The sequence below is a fragment of the Nomascus leucogenys genome, chromosome 20 (assembly GCF_006542625.1).
Source record: "Nomascus leucogenys isolate Asia chromosome 20, Asia_NLE_v1, whole genome shotgun sequence".
Lineage (NCBI taxonomy): Eukaryota > Metazoa > Chordata > Mammalia > Primates > Hylobatidae > Nomascus > Nomascus leucogenys.
In genome coordinates this window covers 8,608,117-8,632,854 of record NC_044400.1, presented here as the reverse complement: position 1 = coordinate 8,632,854, position 24,738 = coordinate 8,608,117, and the positions used below count along the sequence as shown (strand labels likewise).

General features: G+C 35.2%; 1 protein-coding gene across 1 annotated transcript in view; it reads left to right on the top strand.

The window, feature by feature from the left end:
- Positions 1-24,738, top strand: part of ARHGAP15 (Rho GTPase activating protein 15) — a 638,539-nt gene that overhangs the window by 293,966 nt on the left and 319,835 nt on the right. The window contains exons 7-8 of the mRNA XM_030801219.1: positions 16,552-16,650; positions 17,838-17,967. Of these exons, the coding sequence (XP_030657079.1) occupies positions 16,552-16,650; positions 17,838-17,967 (229 nt within the window). The remainder of the gene's footprint in view (positions 1-16,551; positions 16,651-17,837; positions 17,968-24,738) is intronic.

The window sequence follows — 24,738 nt, the reverse complement described above, 5'->3', positions numbered from 1 at the left end:
TATGTGGTAATTGTCACCAAAATTTAATAAACTTCCTTAAAACTGCATTCTAATCTTAAAAATACTAAAACTTAAAAATGTGTAAGCACATTAGTAAGAAATTCCAAGAAAAAAAACCCACAAATGCCTAATTATAAAAGAAATGCAAACCTAAGAAAAAATGAGTTTTTCACAAAGTATATAATATTGTGTTACTTCAGAGAAAATATGAATTGAAATGGGCTTATGCTTTAAATTTTGGTGAGATAATACAACTTGGAACAAACTTTCTAGAAAATGATTAGTAATGCATTTCAGCAGCCTTTCAAAATTATTTTATTTGACCTAGTAATTCTAAGAAAAGCAAATCAGAAATCTTAACAAAAAGTCATGCTTATGCAGCGTGGGTTTATTTATCATGACAAAATGTGGAAACAACTAAATTGTGGAAAAATAGGAAGACACTTCAATTTATTACAGTAAATCTCTATAACAAAATGTTAGGAAGCCATTAAACAGATGCTTTCAAAGAATAATGCCATGGAAAAGCCTTCATGATATAATGTTAAAAAAATATATAATATACAATATTGTATATTTAATTTGACCTATGTATGACCTATATATATATATATGCAAACACATATATATGTGTATAAACATAACATGTATTAAAGAGTCTGAGGGAAAATACATTAAATGCTAAGAGGGATATTTTGAGTACTATAGTTAGAAGTGTTTTTAGTTTTTATACATTTCTGGTTTTGCATATTTTAAAAGTTTTCAAGTATGCATTTATATTCAGAAATAGTTTGCTTTAATATATTTTCCTAAGAAACGTAACATAGCAATATCTAAACAAAACATATAGAAAAATATCATCCTTTCATTTGTTTTAAAGGCTTCATCTAAAGGAATAACTGAATTAAAATTCCAGACCTTAGACAGCAGGTTTAGGGAATTAGTCTGTCATCCAAAGAGGCTTATTAAGGCTCCTGGAATCACACTACATGGCAATTGACAGTACTGCCGATATAAGTTTTAAGGTCAGGTCAGGATATGGATACTGAAGTCTCACTTATGGGCAATGTGGGGAAATGCAGTTCACCAATACACAGGCGTTTACCCAAGTTTCTCAAACGTAGTGGCAGTTTTAGAATACAGCAATGATAATGGGCTAGGTGGAGGAGACTCAATTTACTCATTTTTTTGAGCCTGCAAATTTTGGAAAAGAATGACATTGGGAAAGAAAGGGATGAACAGAAGATGGAAAAAGAAAAGAGCAATCTCAGAGCAGCAATCACCTTGAATTGTAGTCTTGAAGGCAGCACAGAAGAATTGAGATAGCTGGGGGAATTGTATTGTGTATCTGAAGTACACCAGCTCTGTTTTACAGGCCTTGTGCCATCACCTCATCTGGGTTACATTACAAAACCACTCTACTCCTCACATAGCATAAGTCTCTGGTAATTTTGGTGCAGGAAGGATGAGTAATTTTTACTATATTTAATTATCATAATGGTAAGTGTTCTCTGAAAGCTTTGATGTAGCTGAAGCTTCTGCCGTAATTTACCGAGAAGTTTTTGGAGTCCGCTTAGAATCTTGCCATCCTGGGCCCTTTGATGACCCTGACTTTTTGTGATTTTGCTTAAGATATCCTATCAGGTATCTGCCTGATGTCATGGGAGCATAAGGGCATGTGTTGATGGCAAGAAGACCATGGAGTCTTATTCTCTGATAATGTTTATTCCACATCTGTGATTTGTGTCCTACAAGGCTCTTGGGACTTAAACCACATGTGCTATATTTGCATTAATGGGAACTTGAGAAGGAGAGGCCATAACACTATTAAAATGTTTAGCTTTCGCTCCCATCACACAGACACATGCTAGTAACTACTCCCAGACCTTGTATCATGGTGCTGCAGGATGCAACGTGGAGTGCACTCATTGTTTCAATACAAGGGACTTGAAAACAAATAGCTGCCATCTCTGTCTCTGATAGTTTGCCAGGCTTTTAACTTCTTTGGTTTTTCCCTCTCCAGATCACGGTGAGGTATCTCAAATGTATTCCAAACAGCACATTGCCCCATCTTTGTTTCTTCTTTTATAAAGGAACTCTTGCTTTTAGGTATATTTAGAAAACCTAGGGTCTAAGCCAAATTCCGAAGAACCACATGTTAATTCTACTTTCAAATGGCAAGAAATGACTTAGTGCAGAATCACCCACACAGGGTTATTGATCACCCAGGCCTAATAGTCACAAATGTGACAAATATGCTGGAAGTTTTTCCTAGGTTTAAATATCCAACTGTTAAATTATATATGAAGATATTTTGAAGAATCTTATAAACAGGGAGGGTGCAGGAAAAAGAAGAGAAAAGAAGGGGAAGGGAAGGAGGGACAAAGGGACTGGGAGAGATGGAGGGAGGAAAAGAGAGAAAGAGAGCACATGAAGGAACAGGGCATGAAGATCACATCTTTATTACTCCCTAGGCCAGAATTTTTCAAATTGCATTCAAGATCCTTTAGTGGGTCACAGAATCAATTTAGTGAGTTGGGACCAGCATTTTTAAATGAAATCAATTAAAGAAAAAAAACCAGGATAGAAAATATCAGGTTACATCACATATAGTAAAGGGAGGTATTATTTAATAAAACTTTTGTTTCAATTATATGATATTTACATATATAAATGAACATATGCACATGGTGTATATATATATATATGTTTTTCATTATTATACATTCAATAATAGATGAATGAATTTATGTGTAGAAAGATACCTAGATGACAGAAAGCGAGAGAGAGAGTGTGTGTGTGTATCTGAGAGAAAGATAAATGGGGGAGAGAGAGCAAGAAAGAGAGGTACTGATTGGCAATGATTACTTCTTACCAAGTTTCATGAACAAAAATGTTTGAAAGCCATCACCAGATTATACCTCCAGGACAGTGGCTTCTTTAAATTTGGAATACATTCTTCCCTTAGTGCCTCCTCCACCTGCGTTCAGGTAAATTAACAAGCTGCATATATAAATATCATCTAATTAAGGCACAAACTTTTAAAGAAAATGTAGTGGATGAAACTCAGTGAAATATGAATCCAATGCTGTGAGCCTCAAGGGTAGCAGATTACAAACCCAGCACTGGTTCTCATGATGGAAAAATGTTCTCCTTAATGTCCTACTCCCCAGGACACTAGAGAATGATAAATGGCACAATAGTTTATAGTAAGCCTCAGAAATTGAGGGAGAAACTTACTGTACTGATGATCTTTAGATATCATTTATTCAGGGATTGGGATTATTGCTTGAGATCATGAAAAAACAAGTTAATGGCAATAGAACCATCTTGATGAAGCAGGCAAAAAACTATAGTTGGGACAACTACTATGGAAAAGTTTGAGCTGATAATATTGGAAGGAAGTGTGTCTTCTGGACAGAATACAGAACCCAAAAAGTAAGATAACAAAATTCAGTCCAGGCTGTTAGGGTGTGAGTTCCAACCAGAAATAACAAGGATATTTTAAAGACCATTGGATGATTGCTGAATACACTGACATGACTCATTTTCAGATATTCTTATAACTATGGTGCCTTGAACGCAAGTATGGATTATTTCTTGGTTACATGTGTAACAATTCAGATGAGTGAGGCAGATGGAAGGTGGATTTAAAGAACTCAGTGAGGTGCTATGAGGATCAGGGAGATGCTCTGCAGAGCCCCAGTTCCTAAAAGGGGGTCTGGCAAAAGGACACTGCCAGCCGAGAGGGTCTGGTATGTGAGATAAACCACCAGAATAGGGAACCACAAGCCAGAAGCAAGAAGAGGATACAGCTACAGAAATGAGCTTTGGCAAAGACAGGATATCCAAGACAGGGTGCATTCTCAACTCTCAAGGCCTGAGATCATGTCAAATCACTTGGGGTTATAGCAAAGGTCTTTATTCAATATACCAAGCATCTCAAAGTGGGGCATCTAACATTGAAAGCAGAGAAGCAGCTGTTGAGTCGTGTAAAAGAGGAAAAGATCAGGAACCAGAAAGAGCTGGAGAAAACCCAGGGGCCCATGGAAGAGGCATTCTTCTTACCAAAACGGTGTATCATCTTTTCAGATAGATGCATTGGTACAACCTGAGAAGGCAGTGGTATGTTGACAGTTAGGGAAGTTGCGATATAGAGCCAGCTTTAAGAGGATGTCTTCCCCACTGTGACACTGTGGAATAGCTCTGCTAATACAGGTTCTCACTGACTAATCATTGCTTTCCTTTTTACTAGTATACCAAATAAAATCTGTTTTCTACATTTCAAGGCCTTTCACTATGTGGATACCAAAACCCTTTAGTATTAACCTAAGCCAATTGAGCTATCGTTCATTCTATACCCCTTTATTGAGAGCTGGTGCTATTCCAGATACTTGGCTGAATGCAGAGACATGTGGTTTGGCGGTCAGGGAGCTTATTGTGTAGAAAGGTCAAGACACTGGATGTGTACAATAGTGAGATGCACACCATCATGAAGTTAGTACAAACTGCTGGAGGGATACCTCTTTTTTGACCTCTAAATGTTATAAAGGACTTTCCTGAGTAGACAGTGTCTGAGTAGTTTCCTGAATGAAGAGGTGGAGTTTGCAAAATCCAGGAGACAATCAGTGAATCAGTCAATAAATAAAATCAAATAGTAACATAATATTTTCAGTGCTAACTATGTGCCAGGTATTATGTTAAGTTCTTCTCCTGGGTTGTATTTCATATAGCCCTTATAATGGTCCTATGAGGTAGGTATTATTGTTTTTCTCAGGTTATAGGTGAGAATATAGAAACACAAAAATTTTAAATAAATTGTTCAAAGTTATGCTGTTAATAAGTAGAGGAATTGAAAAGGTTAGAGACAGAGAGATAAATTATGAAATGTTTTGCAACATACATTAAAGAATTGAGGTTTTATCCTTGGGATAAAAGGGATCCATTCAGTGGCTTTTAAGTGGCATGTGACAGATATGGATTTAGGTAGATCGTCTTTCTATAGTCCAGAGCAGCAGACTCCAATACAGCATAATTTTCAAATAACTTGTGGAGCTCTGTAAACGGACAGACTACTAGGCCCTATCCCCAGGATCTGATTCCTTTAGGTCCTAGTGAATGTAAGAATCAGACTTACAAAGATCTCCAAGGACAAAGTTGATGTCAGTCAACTTAGGAGTTTACCCATGAGTGGATGTAAAGAGTGGATTGTAACTATACCATCTGTCATGAAAGAGGTCAGACCAGAAGTCACATTGGTCCGAATTGTAATAGATCAGAAATGATATTGTTTTGAATTGAACTAGAGTTACACATTAGGGATCTATTAGTTTTACAAATCTAATTTTTTTTTAAAAAATATGAGAAATGGTAATATAGTTCTGGAGCGTGTCTATAAGGGAGAAGAATCATGTCTTACAGGAAAATGTTTGGTAACGCCTCCATTTAAGGGATGAGTGAAGGGAAAAGATTCCACAGAGAGGGCACAGGAACAGCTTCTTCATGTCCTTTAGAGATGCTATGTACTTTCCTTCCTCTGAATCTTTGCACAAGCTTTTCCTTTCACCTGTGTTGTCCTCTTACCCTGCCTTTTCTTCTACTAAATTTCATCTATCCTTTTAGGATCCTTCTCCAACATTCTTCCCTGAGTCCTCCGTTATACCCTCAAGGAAAGTTTGATTTCTTTCATTGAAAACCATTATGTGTCCCGTCTTGAATCATTACGTAATTATAGTTTCTAATGTGTTCTCATGCTGGTCTTTTCTCACACTAGATTGGAAGCTTCTTCAGAGGAAGGGTCACTGCTAACTTTTCTGTATACCTCACAGTTCTTAGAATTGGACCAATGACAGGTATTCACTAGGCACCTAAATGGTTATTAAATGACTCCCAGTGTTGTGTGTGTTGGCTAGTGATCCATATGTCCCAGAGACACAAAATAGGCCTGGTTTATACCTATTGTCCTGGTGTGTTATTAACAGTGCCTTTTGCCTTCAGAATTATCATAGTTTGAACAATAAATTGTATAGTCACCCTACTGATAGTGCTACCAATACATTTTTTTAAAAGTCTAGCATCTTTAAGTGGTAACATTTCAATACAAATGTCATTTTGCTTTGGGGAGTAAAGAGTGTTAAGATATTTTTGCACACATTTGGCATGGAGTGATATGTCATTCCAGATGTCTCCTTATTAGGTGGGCGGCCTGTTGCTCAATTGACAGAAGTCATTGTCTATTATAGAGTCACAGGTAGTTTAATAAAAATACCATTAAATTATATTTTTCTGTTGTGTTCTCTTTCTATATCTGGAGAAATAGAACGCATATGTACGTATGTACTATGTTATATATTATATATAACTTTATAGTATATATGTACATATATGATACATATCACTGCATCATGATATATGTCACTATATGTGATATACTCATATATATCATATATAGTGATATATATATGAACATATTATATGTACACATGTACTATGTTTTGTAAACCACTAACTATAGTTTTAGAAATGTCAGATGCTTTTTCATGTTTGGTTTAAAGATAACCCTTTTGAGTAAACAGTTAGGAATGCTCTCCAAACAGCAGAATTACAATTTTTCCACATTCTCAGAAGAAAATTTTCAACATTTTCAATTTATTTAAGCCTCTCATTCATGGAAAAAGAAACATTACTACTCATTCATGAACATCCTAATTACATAGATAGCTAGTCTATCATTCCTAATGAATGATCATGCTCTTTCATGGAGAGCAAAATCTAGATTGTCAAACTCTTGGTTAAACACAGTTTCAAAATTATGAGACACCAAAAGTAAGTTTGTAGTATTACACTTACTTCTTGAATTATGCAGTTTGGATTCTATAAAAAAGAATTCACTGGTTAATTTCCAAATCTTCATCTAATATTTGTTCCTCTGCCCAAATTATATAACTTGACAGCAGAGAAGGGAATAGACACCATTCTTTCTTGTGAGCCACACACTCTGCAAGGGCCATTCCCAGTTCTGCTATTTCCCAGGACAGAGTATCAGGAATCATGTGGGAATAGTTCATGTGTGCCTGGGCTAATCTGTGTTTACTGGTATACTACAGAGGTGCACTGTTTATGTCTGAGAAAATAATTATAAATCACACTTCTTCTGATCACAAATACTCATTTATCTTTAGACTATATCACCACCTGAGTTATTTTTATGTAAATAACTTTGCACCTCTTAAATATAATGATGATAATAGAGGCTGTGAATCCATAGATTTGCTCAAGTGTTCCCTTTTTCAATAACTGAAAATATTGAAATCCCAGAAGCTTTAGCATCCTAACAGAAGTAGCAGACAGACGTGTCAATAGAGTGAGACCTACAGAAGTTGTGAGTAATGAATAAGACAGACTCACGGGCTTCTGTAAGGGAACTGCGGTGCATTTCCTAGGTTGGTATGTTCTGGCTATGCTGCGAACCATAGCCCAGAAATGACTGACTCAGAGAGAGTCCTCAGCTGCTTTGCTGCTTTCAGTTCTGTCATCACATAGAAAGGTCTCTTTGGCGAAGTGTTGGAAACAACACAAGGTGGGCAAGCATCTGCAGATTTCCTCACTCAGTCAGAAGACCAGCTGGAGTCATCCAGCTTCTGGAAATCAGTAAAGAGACCAACTTTGGGTAGCGAGTCTCCAAGATGACAGAGAATCTATGTTGTGGTGGCATCACCATTCCTTATTTGTTGGCATCCTTGTCTGGAAACTGCCTCATTTGGCTATAATTGAACTTGAAGATTAAAGCACAGATTTTCATATGTATCTTCTGTTCTCTGAATGTAAAATTATGAAATACACCTACATTCACTTCTAAGTGGCAGTATTGTAATTGAGCAGATTTTTGTTTTTCACTGAAACCTGGAGTTGAATTGTCTTGAGCCTGAAGGCATTCAAGCTGCTGTTTTTCACTTAGCTATATTTCTCTATAAGCCTCTAATTGTTTCAAAAAGTGAGGTAAAGTATGTGAAAACCTGAATCTAATGCAAATAAGTCTGTACAGCACTAAAGCTAACAGGTGTTCTCATTAATGTAAGTAGACATGGAACAATTCTTGAATGTTTTATAAACACTCATAATCGTGGCCAAATATGTTACAATAGCATAAAGATACATACTGTAACATCTTTTATTCTTGTTGTGCACTCTCAGTACTTATTAATAGGAGACTAGTGGCAACAATACCTACTTCTGCTTAAGTTACTGTGTCATAAAGTTAGCTAATACTTCTAAATAGAATTAACACCGTAACTACTACCTCCTCCCACAGTTTGCTTATTTATCAATATTAACAGTGTTCTCGTAAAATTAATGGCTACGATGCTGATGGACAGCAGTGAGCATCTTTGCATCACTGAGGTTCTCTAAAGACTTGACCCATTAACCTAAGTATTAGCTCTTTAAAATTTTGAACTTATGTTCCAGTTCCCATACTGTCAACTCCCAATTACAAAAGCCTATATTTAGGATGAGATTCTTGGATGATCTAGTGTAGATGATCCCTGTAAAATACTTGAGTGGCTTTGGAATATAATCAAGAATGTTCTATTTTAGGGATATGCATTGAAATATGACTCTTGTGCTTCCCAGCCCTTCCAAGTTTAATCCTATTGTCTGATGTCTAGGACTTGCTGACTGCTGGGAAAATATAGCCTTCAGACTGCCATTATCAACCTTCAAAATAGTTTGCCTACTCTACTCTCGTGAAGTGTTTTCAGTAGACGTCAGTATTACATTACTTATATTATCTGAAAGAATGCAATTGTATTGCAGCCTTCAAAATTTTATGACAATAGAGAATGAGTTAAATATATTATGGCATATCAAACAATGCAATATAATGCATTCACCAAAATGAATAAAGTAGATAAGGTTTGTCTATTTATTATTTTCTTAGTGTTCCTTATGTGTCTGTTGTTCAGCCATGCATGTAGACAATTGTCATTGGCCTCAGGATTATTATAGCATAGTTGGGGGAACGGAAAGACCAAAAAGACGTTGCAACATAGACCAATTTGTGTTAAGATAAAGGAGAAGCAGGATGTTATGAGCGCACTTGGGGGAATATCTATTTCAAAGAAGCCTTTACTGAAAAGGTGACATCTCAAATGATTTGAATGATATGACAGAGGATGTCAAAGTGGTCTAGGCAGCAGGAATAACCTGCTCTAAAGTATGGGACAGCTGGGGAACAAAAAAAAATCAGTATGGCTGGATTGTAGAAATGCAGAGGAAAATGTAGACCAGGGGAACTGCAGAGTGGGTCAGTGCCAGAGCACACAGGGGCTGGCAGGCCAAATTAAAGAGTTTGCACTGCACTGCAACAGCTGTGGGGAGCCTCAGAATGATATCAAGCAGAAGAATGGGATAATCATATCCAAGTTTCAGAGGGATGACTTTGGCTGCAATGTATAGTATGGACTTGAAGGAAAAACATGGATGAGACAGTGAGGAAAGCAAAGGATATTATAACTAAATTCTCATGAGAGATGATGGTAGTATAGATAATAAAATGCATAAAAATTTTCATAATAATATACATGATATTTTCATTAAACTATAAACATACATAATGTTTCCTCGTGGGTCAAAAAGGTATGTAGAAAGAGAAAACAAGTCAGTATATCTTGAAGAAAGGGAGATTGTATGTTTGTTAACACCTTTCAATTTATTAAAACTTTAAAAATTGAGCATTACCTACATAAGGACAGTAATAATAAAAATAATTCCAATTTGAAAACAATGGGGGCAGCAGATTCCCAAGTGTCATGTGACTGTGACTAAGTGAGTAATTGAACACCAGTGAATATAGCTCAGGCAAGAAGGTGATCATTGTTTGGCAGGGAGTGACTGGTGGTGACAAATCCCAGGATGATTCATTTATCTACAGACAAGTAAACCCCCCCACCCCAGTTTAAAAATTAAGAGCAATAAAAGTCTAAGTTGATATTTTTATACACCAACTGCTTCGATTAGTCTCTTTTTGAGTCGTTTTTCATATGAGCACCACAGGCAAAAGTTTTGGTGTAGCTGCTGCAAAACTGTGGAAACTGCTAAACTATCTACTAATTACTTGGATAGTATTCTTTCATGAATATTGAGAGGACTGTTTCTCAGTACTTAAAATATTTTAACACAAAAGAATGAACATGAGGGTTTTTTTTTTTGCTTGTTTGTTTAAAATAAATTTTGGGTTTTAGATATTTGTTAATAAACAGGTCGAGTGGGCAAGTAATATGGGGTGTGAATGTTCACTACAGGGCCAATTTTATTATGCAGAACAAATCTCTGTTGTACGAATGCATGGACAAAATTATTTGGGTGTCAAAGTACAGCTCAATTTCACTTAAAAAGCATTGTTTCTTGAAAGGTTGGCCTTAAACCTTAGATTTTGGAATGCACTGGAGGTCCGTCGTGTACATAACCCGACATTGTTTACTTTCCATTAAATAAGAAATTGCTTACGTGGGCAGGTAATTTTGATATGATGACACCACTGAGGGTTCCAATAAATGTACATGCAAATCAATCAACCCCAAACACATTGAAAACATATCCAGTAAACATCTGGAAACTAATGAACGCACATTTGTTAACATAGGGGGAGTTATGGAAATGCTGGGATCCATTGGTGGCCTGGCTTATTTAGTAGCATGTGGATTTAGGAACATGTCACGGAGTCAGAAGAAACAGAGTAATTATAACATAAGGTTCAACATCTTTAGATATGTAGAACATTTTCCGTTGCTTAAAACAAATATTCCCTAAGAAAGTATAAAACATTTTTCTGACTTGCAAAGTTTTTGCAGTCTATCATTTAAATTACTTAAATAAAGGGAGCTTTACTGCTCCCCAAAGCTGAGAATATAACACCCTCCATGCATATTAGCTTGATCTTCTTGACAGACCAGAAAAGTGTTTGTGTGTGCCAATTAAAACAAAAATGGATCCCTAGTGGCTTGTTCCCCATACAACTTTTGAAGACTGCTATCATTGTTTGCTAGGGTAACCCTGGATAAGGCTGCTATCCAAAGTAAACAAACTTTTCAAAACTTTCATGACAGATGGGGATTACAAATGCATTTTAATAAGAGAGTTGCCAAAGCAACTTTTTTTTTGTAATCAGCATATATTTACTTAACATCTAGCAACATTGGGAACACAAGGCAGATACTTTCTCACAAAATGCTTTAACAAGTAACATTTTTGGAAAGGCAAATTGAAGACCTTTTACATCTAACTGATATTTTACCCTTAGTTTTATTTTAACTTTGCTCAACATGTTAAGAGAAATGTTAGGAATTACTCAAACCAGACTGTAATTTGAGACAGACATTCAGCCTGATAGTGTAATTTCTTTGGTGGTCATAAACACCTTTGAGACCAAGTAATTTAGCTATTAGTATAACCATGACAACCTTCATTTGATCAGCTATATGTGGAGTGATGCAAGATGAAAAAAATGTGAATCTGTGTGGGTTTTTAAAGCATTATTACTTCGATTTTAGGTCTTGATAGCTCCCTATCATGTGTATATTTTCTGCTGGGAGTATTGAATACAGATATGGACAAAATTGCTATCACAAAAATAATTCATATTCACTTCAAATAAACTTAGTGTATATTGATACAACTTTTTATTTCTACTTAATTTAATTCAAATATAAAAATTGTATCATGAAGCCCAAAGTCTCTCTAAACATAATAGCAATTAAATTCCATTCCTCTTATGTCTTTCTAGAACCACTGTAGCCATATTATTTAATATGTTTTAGGGCTGTTTGGATATTTGGCATATTTTATTATACATTTCCTACATACCATTTCAGTTTCATTAAAATGGAATAATCCCTCCTTAGGTTCTAATCAAAATGTGAAAGGTATTTGTTCAAGTGTAGGATTGCTTTAGTCCTTTCCAGGATTTGAAGGAGTTGCAGATAACCCAATTCAGTCTTAGATATATTTTTTCATAGCAAGACAGTGCTTGTTTTTGGAAAGAAAAATCAGAGTTAGGATTTTGCATGATCTTTTAAAATCGGGCTATCTTTAGCCTAACTGCAAGGAAAGAAGCAACTTTGTCTAAAGTTGCTATTCCAAATTTCATAACTGAAACCAAATTATCACGGCCCTTTTCCTGTTCAAACACACAGTCCTCGACTGTATACAACTGTTTGCTGAGAACTAGTGAACTAGAAATCAAGATCTTTGTAATCTCTTAATTCTATCATTTAAAATGATGCCAATTTGATAGAATGGCATTCTCATTTTCCTCATTTGCTTCATTTTCTTCATTTGCAAAATTACTTTATGATAGTGGAGGAAAGCTGCATTTGGAGAATGTTTATTACGTGCTTTGAGATCATTAAAGCTGATATCACTTTGCATACCAAGTGGTGGTATTCATATCCTTAATATACTGAAGTTCTGATACAATCAACATTTGAAGAATAACATATCATGACCACCAGTTTACGCATACTTTCATGATGTAAATGTGCCTGCAGTAACTACTCCCTCCTCTGAAATCTTGACATGAGCATTGTGTGTGCCGCTCACATTGGGACTCAGTATGAGCCATTTTCTATTGTTATTTATCTGTATATGCATATGTCCTATTTATCCAGACAGATTGTGAGTTCTTGAGGGTGGGGGCTGTGTATCCCTAGCTTCTAGCAGTGTGCCTTGTACTTAATGGATGCTTAATCAGTCATCGTTAATGATTAGTAGGCTGTTCTGTCATGAACTCATCCTCTCTATTCTTCTGTACATGAAATTATTTGTGGGATTTATTCTGCAATCGGAAGGGTGGGGCTCTCAAACAGGGTAGCACCATGTCACTCATTATCTCTTACATCTTTGGTAATCTCTCCATGTGCATCTGAAGTCAATTGGAAAAGAAGCCGATAATATTTTACCATCAAATATGTTTTGCTGATGAGGTGTATCTATAACATTGATCATTATTTCTGTTTGGCTATTATTTATAAAAGATTGGCAATAATGAAATTAAAATACCTACAATGTTTACGTTGTGTAGCTATGCATAATTTTGATTCTTTGTTATCTTTATTTTTCCCAAATTCTACACAATAAAGTATTATTCTTATAATCAGAAAAAAGAAGTTCTAAAAAAGGTTTCGTTTATATTCTAGTAAACAAAAGTATGGAAATTTGTAATGGTATAAATGCCATTCTACACATTAATTTCTCATTTAAATTAAAAGCTAATAGCATAAAATCTTACTGCCAGAATGAATATTGATGAGAGTGTTACTTAATTGACAATATTTAAAAGAACAATACTTAAATCAACATAAACACTACTTCTTAAAACTCTTTTAAGCTGTTTTAAATTAGCATAACAAAACTCTATTTAATTAAAATCTAAAACACAAATTTCTTCACTCTTCATCAGTGAAGTCTGGACTTGCATCTACCTGCCTCCATATTCAGAGGAACCGTAACAAGGACACATACTATTCTAAGCCCACATGAAAACTCTTGTAGAATTAATCCCCCAAAGCCTTAAGGAATGTGTCCACTCTGCGTGTTGCTCAGTGGACACGCTTCTATAATTTCCTGGGCATAAATTTCTTACCAGCAAGAATTCAGATGGACCCTTATTTAGTATGAAAAAGTTCAAGACAAATTTCCCCAGATGGATACTTAAAGATATTTATTATTGACACTGCACACTTCATTAAGGTTACTTTGGTGCCCTGATATAGTCCTTCAAAATACAACCTGGTGTGGTGATGAGGGATTTCAAGAAACATTTGCCTAAAGTAGGTTTCTAAGCAAGATGGAGACCAGCAGCTCTTATCTAAACCTGTTATGTTTTCTATAAGTTCTTCCTTCATCCCCTTACCCCAGCATCTGTCACGGAGGCAAAACATATAGAAAGAGTACATTAGCACAGCTTAATATCAAAGGCTTTATGTCTGTTATACATCATTTTAGATTGTCATCATAAGTTGTTCAATCAAAAGATTTAGTCAAAGCTAACATTCTTTACTGATGTCTTTTTTTCCCAAGAGTGTTGGAAATTCGATTGTTCAAAGTGCAAATATGATTCAGCAAACCATTTATCAGAAATCCTAAAGACGTAAAATAAAAAAGTGGGTTGAGGAACCTGAATTAAATGGGTTTTACCAGTCAAAGATTTTGAAAATACTTTCCTGTGAGTGACTGGAATAGAGCAGAACAAAGTCAATTACTGACTGTAATTAAGAAGTGGATGCATTTAAACTGTAGAGAGCAGTAGCAGACTTCTCCAGACTGCCTGGTAACTCGAAAGATTAGTGGGAAGACAGAGGAAAGGATGTGAACTGTATCTCTCTGATAGTATGTTTTGAATGAATTGCATTCATATAGCTCTGATCTAGCTTCTCAAAATGAATTCGTAAATCACTGATTATGTATGATTAATGCAGTAATATATTTGGACAAAGGAACTTTTAAAATACATTTAACTTTTGGTTGTGTTAGCAATATAAGATCCCCTTTGCATTGCATAGCATGCACCAAAAATGCAAATGCACTGCTAAAGTACTTACATTTTATCACCGTTTGAATTTACTAGACTGTAAGCTGAACTATGTTGGCTCTTTCATAAACCCTCATAATATAGTAAATCTAATTATGTTTGTTTCTCGTACTTTTTAAATGTTGTTTCTTTTTATAATTTTAATAATGGTTTATTTATACTGGCAGAAAAACATTATATTGTACATTGTGCTTTGGCTAATTCATTTGTCTTTGTGTATGTTAACAAATTATGATGTTAGAAATACATTCATAATCAAAATATTTAACTACAGGATGAAGGTAGAGGTCTAGGACATTACTAGTTTTCTTGTGTTAGAAATGACCTTATATTTTTATATTACTATTTCTTAGGCAACAGTCTATAAATATTTGGAACTTTATATGAGTAGAGAACATTGCAATGGTGTTCAGATAATTAGGCAAACATCACCTGAGCTGTCTTTTACTGGATACATAAAACAGGAGGCTGTTTTGAGCCATCCTTAATCTTATACGCAGTTTCATTTTAAAAAGAGAGAGAAAGAATGATTGGCCTCAGTAATCTGTCAAATTCTAGTGTGGGCGCTTAAATCCTGTTATTTTTCAATCTTTCACTTCTTATAATTGTATACACTTTAGACAGTTCTTCTCACAGTTATAGAGACAACATTTGATATTGGAACCCATCTCAATCAAGAATGGTTACTTTGCAGTACTGATCAATATTGAATCTCTACAGAGGTTTTCTAAAAACAAATGAGAAATGAATATATATGCACATATGTAACAGATTTCTTTCAAAACCCCAAAATAATTGTCTTTAAATGTTGCCATGAGAATCCTCGAAACCTTCAGAATGAGCCATTTGGGGTAATAATTGTCACTTTAATGATAGAATTATAGAGATGGCCTAAAGCGCGATTTGTGATTTTCTGAACCTGTGCCACATTTCAGCCTTCACCTCCTGTTTAGAGCAAGGAAGGCTGAGAAGAGGTGACTGGCTCCTGATTGAGTATTTTGAAATGTCAGTCCTCTAAACCCCTGAACTCCGTGTGACAGTAGTTGGGAAATGTTCATCTTCCTGTTGCCAGGAAAAGTCAATAATACAAAGGGAAAATCTTCACAGTTCAGATTGATGGCCAAATACAAAAGCATGTCCACACCCACTCTAATCAATTTTTTCTCTAAGTAGCCCGTTATGTGTGAAACTAAGAGTATTGCTCTGTTTCTATAGGGTCATATCCTTTTCTCACAAGTCTGGGGAGAAAAAGATTCACTGTAATGAAAAATGGACAGTTACATGCTAAACATTGCCAACTACTTAGCAGTGCTGAGAGTCAGGAACCTGAATGTTCATTTGATAAATACTCTCCCAGAGAGGTTCAAATATGTAAATGAACTTTTATTTAAATATACTCCTTTTGTGGGGAAATTTTTTTTAATTACTTTCCTATAGATCTCTGATAAGAAAGTAGAAATAGTCAAATGTTACTCATCTCAATGACCTTTTGGAAGTCTGCAATTAGTGTTTTTGGTAAATAATCTGTTTTAGAGCTCTCCATAAAAGGAAATCAAATATAGAGATACTATTAGATTTGAAAAAGACAGACAGGAAAAAGGCAAACGTGCAGAATGAATTCTGACACACCCGGGTGCATTTTTCTGCGGGTTCTGACTTAAGTGTGTACTGTCTGCAGTTCTCTGAACTTCCTGGCTTATTTCTCCTTAAGTTGGAGTAATTCAGCTCTAGCCCTACTCTGACTTAATCGTTCTATTATTAAAACAATAATGTATTTGTTATGACATGAAAAACAGTTTACAGAGAGCAGTTCAAAATGCTCCCAGTTCCCAGAAAGACAATTACTGGAATACAAGAAAATATTTCAGTTTATTAAACTGTGTTTTTTAAAAAAGGATTTTTACATGTAAGAGATCTATCTTACATAGTTTCTTTACCTGTCTATTTCTTTTTCTTCTTTTTAGATCACAACAGTATCAGGAAATGAGTTCCTTCTACAGTCAGATATTGACTTCATCATATTGGATTGGTTCCACGCTATCAAAAATGCAATTGACAGATTGGTATGTATTTGTTTTGGCTGTTACCTTTATTAATTAAAACGTAGTCATTTGAATCTTATTGCTTAGGCACATAACACACACACACTCATTTAAATAGATCCTATGGACTGAGAGATACTAAGTTCTTTTGTTTAAATAGAATCTACTAAAAACCTTTTCAGCAGACAGGATTTAATTTCTCTCTTTCAAAAATATAATGCATTCTTTCTTTTTTTCTGAAATAACATGGACATTCATTTACTAGAGGCTGTAAAAAGCATACAAGCACTTAATAACTACTGATTTTTTTCATTTTCAGTTTATGCAGTCCATACTACATATTCCTGAAAATAACATATTTAAGACTCACTGTTATAATACCAATAAATAATAACCCTTTGTACTGATTTTTATTACTCTTCCAACTAAGCTAGATTGTTCTTCTTATGAAAATTACATATCTAGAACTTCATGAAATTATCCTAAAACATACATTCAGAGTATGTTTTCTAAGAATGAACTTATTTGAAACCACTCATTCCATGCTGAGTCTGTGCAACAAACATTTAATTTTATGACACTAATATTTGCAAAATTTTGAGAAAGAAATATTCTTAATATGGAATACAACACGATAGTAAAAGATTTTCTATGTGATTTTCTTGATACTTAATTGCAAGCTTTCGTTATATCATTTTGGGATTAACACTTTAAAAAGTAAAATAACAAATTTACTTTTTCCCATTATTAGTATATTCCCCTTAAAGGGGTGTATGTGTGAATGTGTGTGAGTGCACATACATACATACACACAGTGTGTTGCCATTGAGGATGGACTCTGGGACCAGACTGCTGGAGTTTGAATTCTAGTTCTATCATTTGTTACCTGGGTGGCCTTAGGCAAATTACTTGCCTATTTTGGCCTCATTTTCTTAATGAGGAAAATAAGGATAATAATACCACCTACTCTATAGAATTGTTGTAATGATTAATTGAACTAATGCATGAATAGTGCTTAGCATTTAGTAAGTACCATCATATACATATATAAACTATAATTAGAGTATTGAGCTTAGCATAGAGGACCCATCCTCAAATAATTACTTTACTTCAAATTTCCCTGTAAACAGCAAAATAGAACACAAAACTATATGGTGAATCCTTTCTTTCTAGTAAAATTATTCAGTCTAATTATTTGCTGTTTCCAGCCAAAGGATTCAAGTTGTCCATCAAGAAACCTGGAATTATTCAAAATCCAAAGATCCTCTAGCACTGAATTGCTAAGTCACTACGACAGTGATATAAAAGAACAGAAACCAGAGCACAGAAAATCTTTAAGTGAGTATTTTCTTTGACTTGCTCATTTTAAGTTTGTCTAAATGCAGTGCTTATGAAATATAAATGCATTGAAATGAGATTTAAGCCAAACTCGTCATACTCATGGAAGATTCGTAGCCATTTCCTGGCCAGGGATTTGTGCACTGGAGGGCAGTCTGGGCACTTTCCTCACATCATTGTTGGTAATGCCTTTTGAGAAAATAATTGTTCCAAGGTCATGGTCTCTGCTTACAGCAAACCTCTGAATCTCTGAGTAATAGCCATGGTGTTCAGATCAGTGATTGATTTTGAGAGTGGGAAATGTCAAGCATCTCCAACCCTGGTATCCTGACTATTTTATTTGCATACATTAAAGGGTATGAGTGACCACCAGCGTGGTCTAACTTAAGCCAACAGGCTATGCCACTTTCCACACCTTCAGACCACCAGAAACATTTAGAAACGTGCTTTCTAGAGAGGCAGATAGAAAATATGAGATGTGAATTAGATGTTCTCCAAGGTCACACCTAGTTCTAATATTCTAAGAATTGTATTTAGAGTAAAAAGAATGGTCTCACTACTTACATAGTGATCCTGAGTATCTTTCTTAACCATCCCCCGGACTGCTTCTTCCTCAATGAAAAGGGGTTATTAAAATATGCAACACATATCTCACAGAGTTGGTTTGAGTCTCAACCTCCTGAAAGAAAAGGTAGACATCTGGCTGGGTGAGGTAGCTCACGCCTGTAATCCCAGCACTTGGGGAGGCCGAGGTGGGTGGATCACGAGGTCAGCAGCTCGAGACCATCCTGGTCAACATGGTGAAACCCCATCTCTACTAAAACTACAAAAGTTAGCTGGGCGTGGTGGCACTTGCCTGTAATCCCAGCTACTCAGGAGGTTGAGGCAGGGGAATTGCTTGAACCAGGGAGTCAGAGGTTGCAGTGAGCTGAAATCACACCACAGCATTCCAGCCTGGTTGGCAAGAAAGCAAGTCTCTGTCTCAGAAAAGGTAGACATCTTTGGAACCAGAGAAAACCTATTTCCCAAAGTCTTAAAAATTATAATATTTTGTGGGAGGGCTTCTACCTGGCTGACCCCAATCTTCCAAATCATCATTTTTTTCCTGGTATTTCCCTCTGACCAAATATCAGTATACTGACATCCTAAACTTTTGAATTTAAGGAGAACTCAGTAAGTTGAGAAGAGCTGCTAATGGAATATATGTGTACATATGTATATATATGTATATGTGTACATATATATGTGTACATATATATGTATATGTATATATGTGAACATATATATGTATATGTATATGTGTACATATATGTATATGTGTACATAGATGTATATGTGTACATAGATGCGTATATGTGTACATATATGTATATGTGTACATATATATGTATATGTGTACATATATGTATAGGTATATGTGTACATATATATGTATATGTGTACATATATAGGTATATGTGTACATATATACACACATACACACATGTATGCTAGATGATTATTTGTATGCGTACATATATGTATGCATTAAGAAAGATATGTATATACACATACATGCATGCACTCATACACATATGATAGGGAAGAGAGAAGCTATTTATATGTGGTAACATATTTGACAAAGTTGAATTACTGAAGTCTACAAATCTAGAAATTGCATGAGAATTTAAGAGTAGAAGCACCCTTTTGAAATTCTTTATGCAAAATCCCATGCCATAATTTTCAACAACTGCTAGATACATTTACTTAGCCAGTTATGCTAAGTTGGAGTTTAAGATTATCAATGTTAATGTCTAGAAAATGCATGGTGTATTTGTGGAGAGTTAATGCCATTTCAAAAGACTTTTCCATAATGGTACAGTTTAGAGTTATTTCATTTAAAGAATGTTTTCCTTTCATTCCTGATCATTGTCTTCTTTTACTTCTTATGGTTTGAGATGTAAGGTAAGATTTCAGAATTGGGATTCAGTTGGGAGTATATATTTAGTATTAATCATATAGACATTTTGTAGTACATATAAAACAATATGTGATGCAATGACTAGTAGGTCTGGAATCTTAGATATAATTGCTGGTTCGGAGGAGACCTTAAGATGTTTCTAAAACCTGAGCTATGGAGAAAATAAAGGTTTGCAAAAATATATTTGAGAAACATTGAGAATAATGAATTCTCTATTGAGTAACAGTCACTTTAAAAGTATTAAGATGCTGCTGAAAAAAAATCTTACAGATAGAACACTCACTACTTCTCTTTAGAATCTATTTTTAATTGGAAAAGACAATTATTTTTCTACTTTGAGCTTAAACTCAATCCTGCTTAAAAACAAGGGAGGCCAGGGGTAGTGGCTCATGCCTGTAATCCCAGCACTTTGGGAGGCCGAGGTGGGTGGATCACCTGAGGTCAGGAGTTCAAGACGAGCCTGGCCAACATGGTGAAACCCTGTCTCTACTAAAAATACAAAAATTAGCCAGGCATGGTGGCGGGCACCTGTAATCCCAGCTACTCGGGAGGCTGAGGCACAAGAATTGCTTCAACCCGGGAGGCGGAGGTTGCAGTGAGCTAAGATTGCACCACTGCACTCCAGCCTGAGTGACAGAGCAAGACTCTGTCTCCAAAAAAAAAAAAAAAAAAAAAAAAAAAACGGGAAGAGATACGTGATGATTTACTCTATTCATTTCAAAATCTAACTAATTGTACAATGACTTCATACTGACCTTTTACTTTGAAGTTAAAAAAAAAAACTAGAAAATATGAAACATTTACTGTGCCCGAGGCACTGTTCCAAGTGCTTGTCTTATAGCAATACATTTAATCCTCTCACCAATCCTATGAGGTAGACACTATTAGTAACCCCATTTTATAGATGAGAAAACTGAGGCATGAAGAACTAAGGTAATTTGTACAAAGACAAGTTATGGAGACCTATTTCAAACCCAAGCAGTCTTATTTTAGAGCCTGTACTTTTAATCATTACCCTATAACAAAGTGAACAAGTAAAAGGTAAACTTAGTTTATATCAAACTTAGACTTGGATAGAAATATTATGTTAAAAATAAGATTCATAGAAATCAGTAAACTTGAATCAGGACCCAAAAACTTATTGGCAAAAATAATTAAAACTGGGTGTTTTTTTTCAATTTTGATTTCACTATTAAAATAATAATTTAATCTTTAACACTAGCTCTAATTTTAGAAAATGATTCTTTTCTGTATCTTGGTGAGTATGTGTAGTTGTAAGCCTTTTTTTTTAGGGCCAGTATGTTTTTTGCAATGTAGGACACAGTTAATGTCCATCTATTACTTTCAATTAAGTTCATTCAATATGTATGGATTCACTTTCATTTGAAAGGCATAATGATTGACCCACCCACACAATATCAAATTAGACCATGCATTTGAAATAGTGATTGACATATTTTATATTTGATGCTTTGTAAAATATATTTTTTCAAGTAGGAAATACCCTGTGTGAAACCCCTCTGATCTCAGTCCTAGATTTGAACACCCAAACTTAGGTTTCTTAAAACTTGCATTCGCTTTTATGTCACCCTTTGGAGATTAAATAATTATATAGAATCAGAGACTCAACAGTATCCTCTTCCTTATTAGTAGTCTAAGCACAAACTTTGTTGTCAGTTTTCTGCCTTTGGCTTCCTGTGCCCTAGATGTTCCCATAAGTTTTGCCGCCAAGATTGTAGACAGATAAAGCCAGAATTACTTTTTTAAAAGGCATGTGAACATCATTAGCAGCTAACAGGTGGTCATTTCATTGTCCAGTTTGTCTATATAACATGGGAAAAATATGTTCTCTCAATGAGTGAATTCAGAAAGTTATGTTTACATATACTTTCCTTTTAAAAGATAGGATTCTAACCTGCCAACACTATTAAGAACTAATCAGATATTTTAAGATATCAGTTGAGTCTAACAGACAAGAAGCCAGAAAATTTAATGCAAGGGCCAAATCACTGTGGGAAACTCAGGACACCAGCCTGGGATGAGAGTAGGAGAGCAGATCTCCAGGGAGGGCTGTTATGGAAAGTGGAGAGTCAATCAAAGAAGATGTGAACATATTTCTCTGAGGAAAGAGAATTGTCTTCCACTGACAGCAAAGAGGGGGAAGGCCCAAATATAATAAATCTTGCATCAGATAACCTTGGCGAGGTTTCTTAACTTTTCTGAGCTTTACTTTCCACATCTATAAAAATGGGTCTAATACTGTCCTTAAAGGATCGTGTGGGAATTTGAAATTAGATATGTAAATAGTTAGCTCACAGCAGGCACTCAGCAAGTAGGAGCTTTTATTATTATCCTCCATGTCCCCAAGCAGATAGCACTGAGACAGGGCTTGAGCCTGGTGGTGGTTGATGAAAGACTGGAACAGGGCATATAAGCTTGCCATCCTACTCCCTGAGTGTACGAAAGGTAGAAAGAGGGTGCCAGAATTGGATATGCGAGTCATAGCTGCAAAAAATCTAAGTATGAGCAGCTGGTCTTTCCCCTGACAACTCCCACGTGAAAGGAGCAGGTAGGATGTTCTTGGGAGCAGCACACCAGGAAACAGTAGAAAGGAGCCAAGAAACACTCTTGATTCTCCTAAACCCAGAAGAGCATGCCATTCAGAAGTTCAAGTTGATGGGAAGGATTCAGCATTAGCCATCTCACTACTCCTTTACACAAAGCTCTAGTTTATTCATTCATACACATATTAATTCTTTTTCATGAAGAAATACAGCTAAAGGTATACAACTAAAATTCTTGATTTCACTCATCCGTGCTTTCGACTTTTAAAAAATAACTTTTGTATGTAGGTTATGCTTTAGTAGTAATATATCTCATACCTATCAATTGCTAAACTGTAAAATCCATGAGCGTGGAGACCTTGGATAACTTGAATATAAAACTGACACTTTAGTATTATAAATAAGCACCCTGAAATGAACATGAGTTACAAGACTAAAGTCAAAAGGTAAGAGAGCTAAAAGGAAATGGGTTTTCCTTTAGCTGTCTCTTGATTAAGTTATCGTAAAAAACAAATGTGTTCTGGGTGAAATCCTAAATGCATTTGGATGTGGATTTCCCAAATCTACATTCTCTTAATGGCGTGTGCAATAAGGGTGGATGTAATATGTTTCTAATAATTAGGGTATATGTATTTAAATGCGCGTTTCCCAATTCCATATCCCCTCAATGATGTGTGCAATAAGACAACAGAAAGAAAGAAATAAAAAACTTGAATTGAGAGAGTTACACAATAAAAATTAAAATGCTACAGACTTTTACCTTGTCTTTGTTTAAAAAATTTGCCTGCAAAGTATCATGACCATGCCAAGTGATGCAAACAAGTTTGATAGAGAAAACAGTAATTTTTTGTACTAATCTAAATAATTATAATACTGGTGGTCTACAACTATAAGTAGGCTATGTTCTCAAAATCCAGTTGTAAATTGGTTGCTTAGACCTGGTACATTTTCAGAAGGAAACCATGTACCAAGCTACAAAAGCACACTTGAACCTTCTGCAGTCACTTAGAATGTTCTAGGGAACAACTCATTCTGAATTTGCTGCACCTCTGGTCCTGAGAGCTAAGACTTCCCAGTAGCATTGTTTTCCATCTAGTTTCTGGTCTAGATCCCCACTTCTGTACTGGCCTCACCAAAGCAATTAGGAGACTCAGAATGGCTTTTGCTAGGATTCTGGTGAGCCCTGAAAGTCCCCAGTAGTGGCAGGGAGGGAATTTAAAGCCTCCAAGCCAGAAGAAATCATAGAAAAAGGAGAGAATTGAGGACTGGCTAGGCAGTTTTTGTAGCATTAATGGGAAGTGAGTCCTTAGCAAGACAGATGTTCTTTGTAAAAAGTATGTGTAATGACAGATTAAGTCTGGAATTGTCCCAAATATAAACATTTGATGAATCTAGATGGTGCATAGGCAAGTGATCATGATCCTATTGTTTCATTTTTTTTGTATGTTTGAGAAGTTCTCCAATTAAAAACTGAAGTAAACACACATACCCACACAAAATTAGGTATGTCCGTGTGCCTAATTCAGTAAAAGAATATACATATTTTCTAATTATGACTTGAACCTTTCAAAGAAAGATAAAATTTTCTGAATATAAGTTACATTAAGACCTCTTTACAGGAAACATTGATAACTCATTGTTTTCCTATTTTTCCTCCAAAACCAATATATTTTTCTCCTGTGACCATTGAGACCTTTCTGGGAACTATGTAATTAAGAAAACTTGTAAGATATTTATTATTATCCAAAATTAAAAAGTCACATGAGTTTCTTGGATAAATATGTAATTATCAATTGTTAAAACACATACTGTGAAGCCCGTTCTGGAGGCTCATATAAATACATATTTTAAAGTTTTTTCTTATTAAGAATTTTGTATAAAACAGTCTAATCCTGCCAATGTATGAAAATAATAAGATGAACAAGCCATCTGCCAAGAAAATGAAAACAATATTAAAATTGCACGGATAAACCATATCTAGTTCCGAAGAAATGGATGAGCTCTTTCCTGGAAACAACAAAAAAGTCACAATATTTGTGTAGAATATCATGGGTTATTATATTATCAAGAGGACAGAGTTTTCTGATTTGGGTGAGAGGGTCACTCACTTTTTTATTTTATTTAATTTTTTTCAAAATAACTAGTGCCACTCTGGTACCAGTTTTATTCAGAACCCTCTTGAGAAAAATAAACTATTGAGCTAAAATGTGAAAACACATCACTTCATATTACTATACTTATAAGATA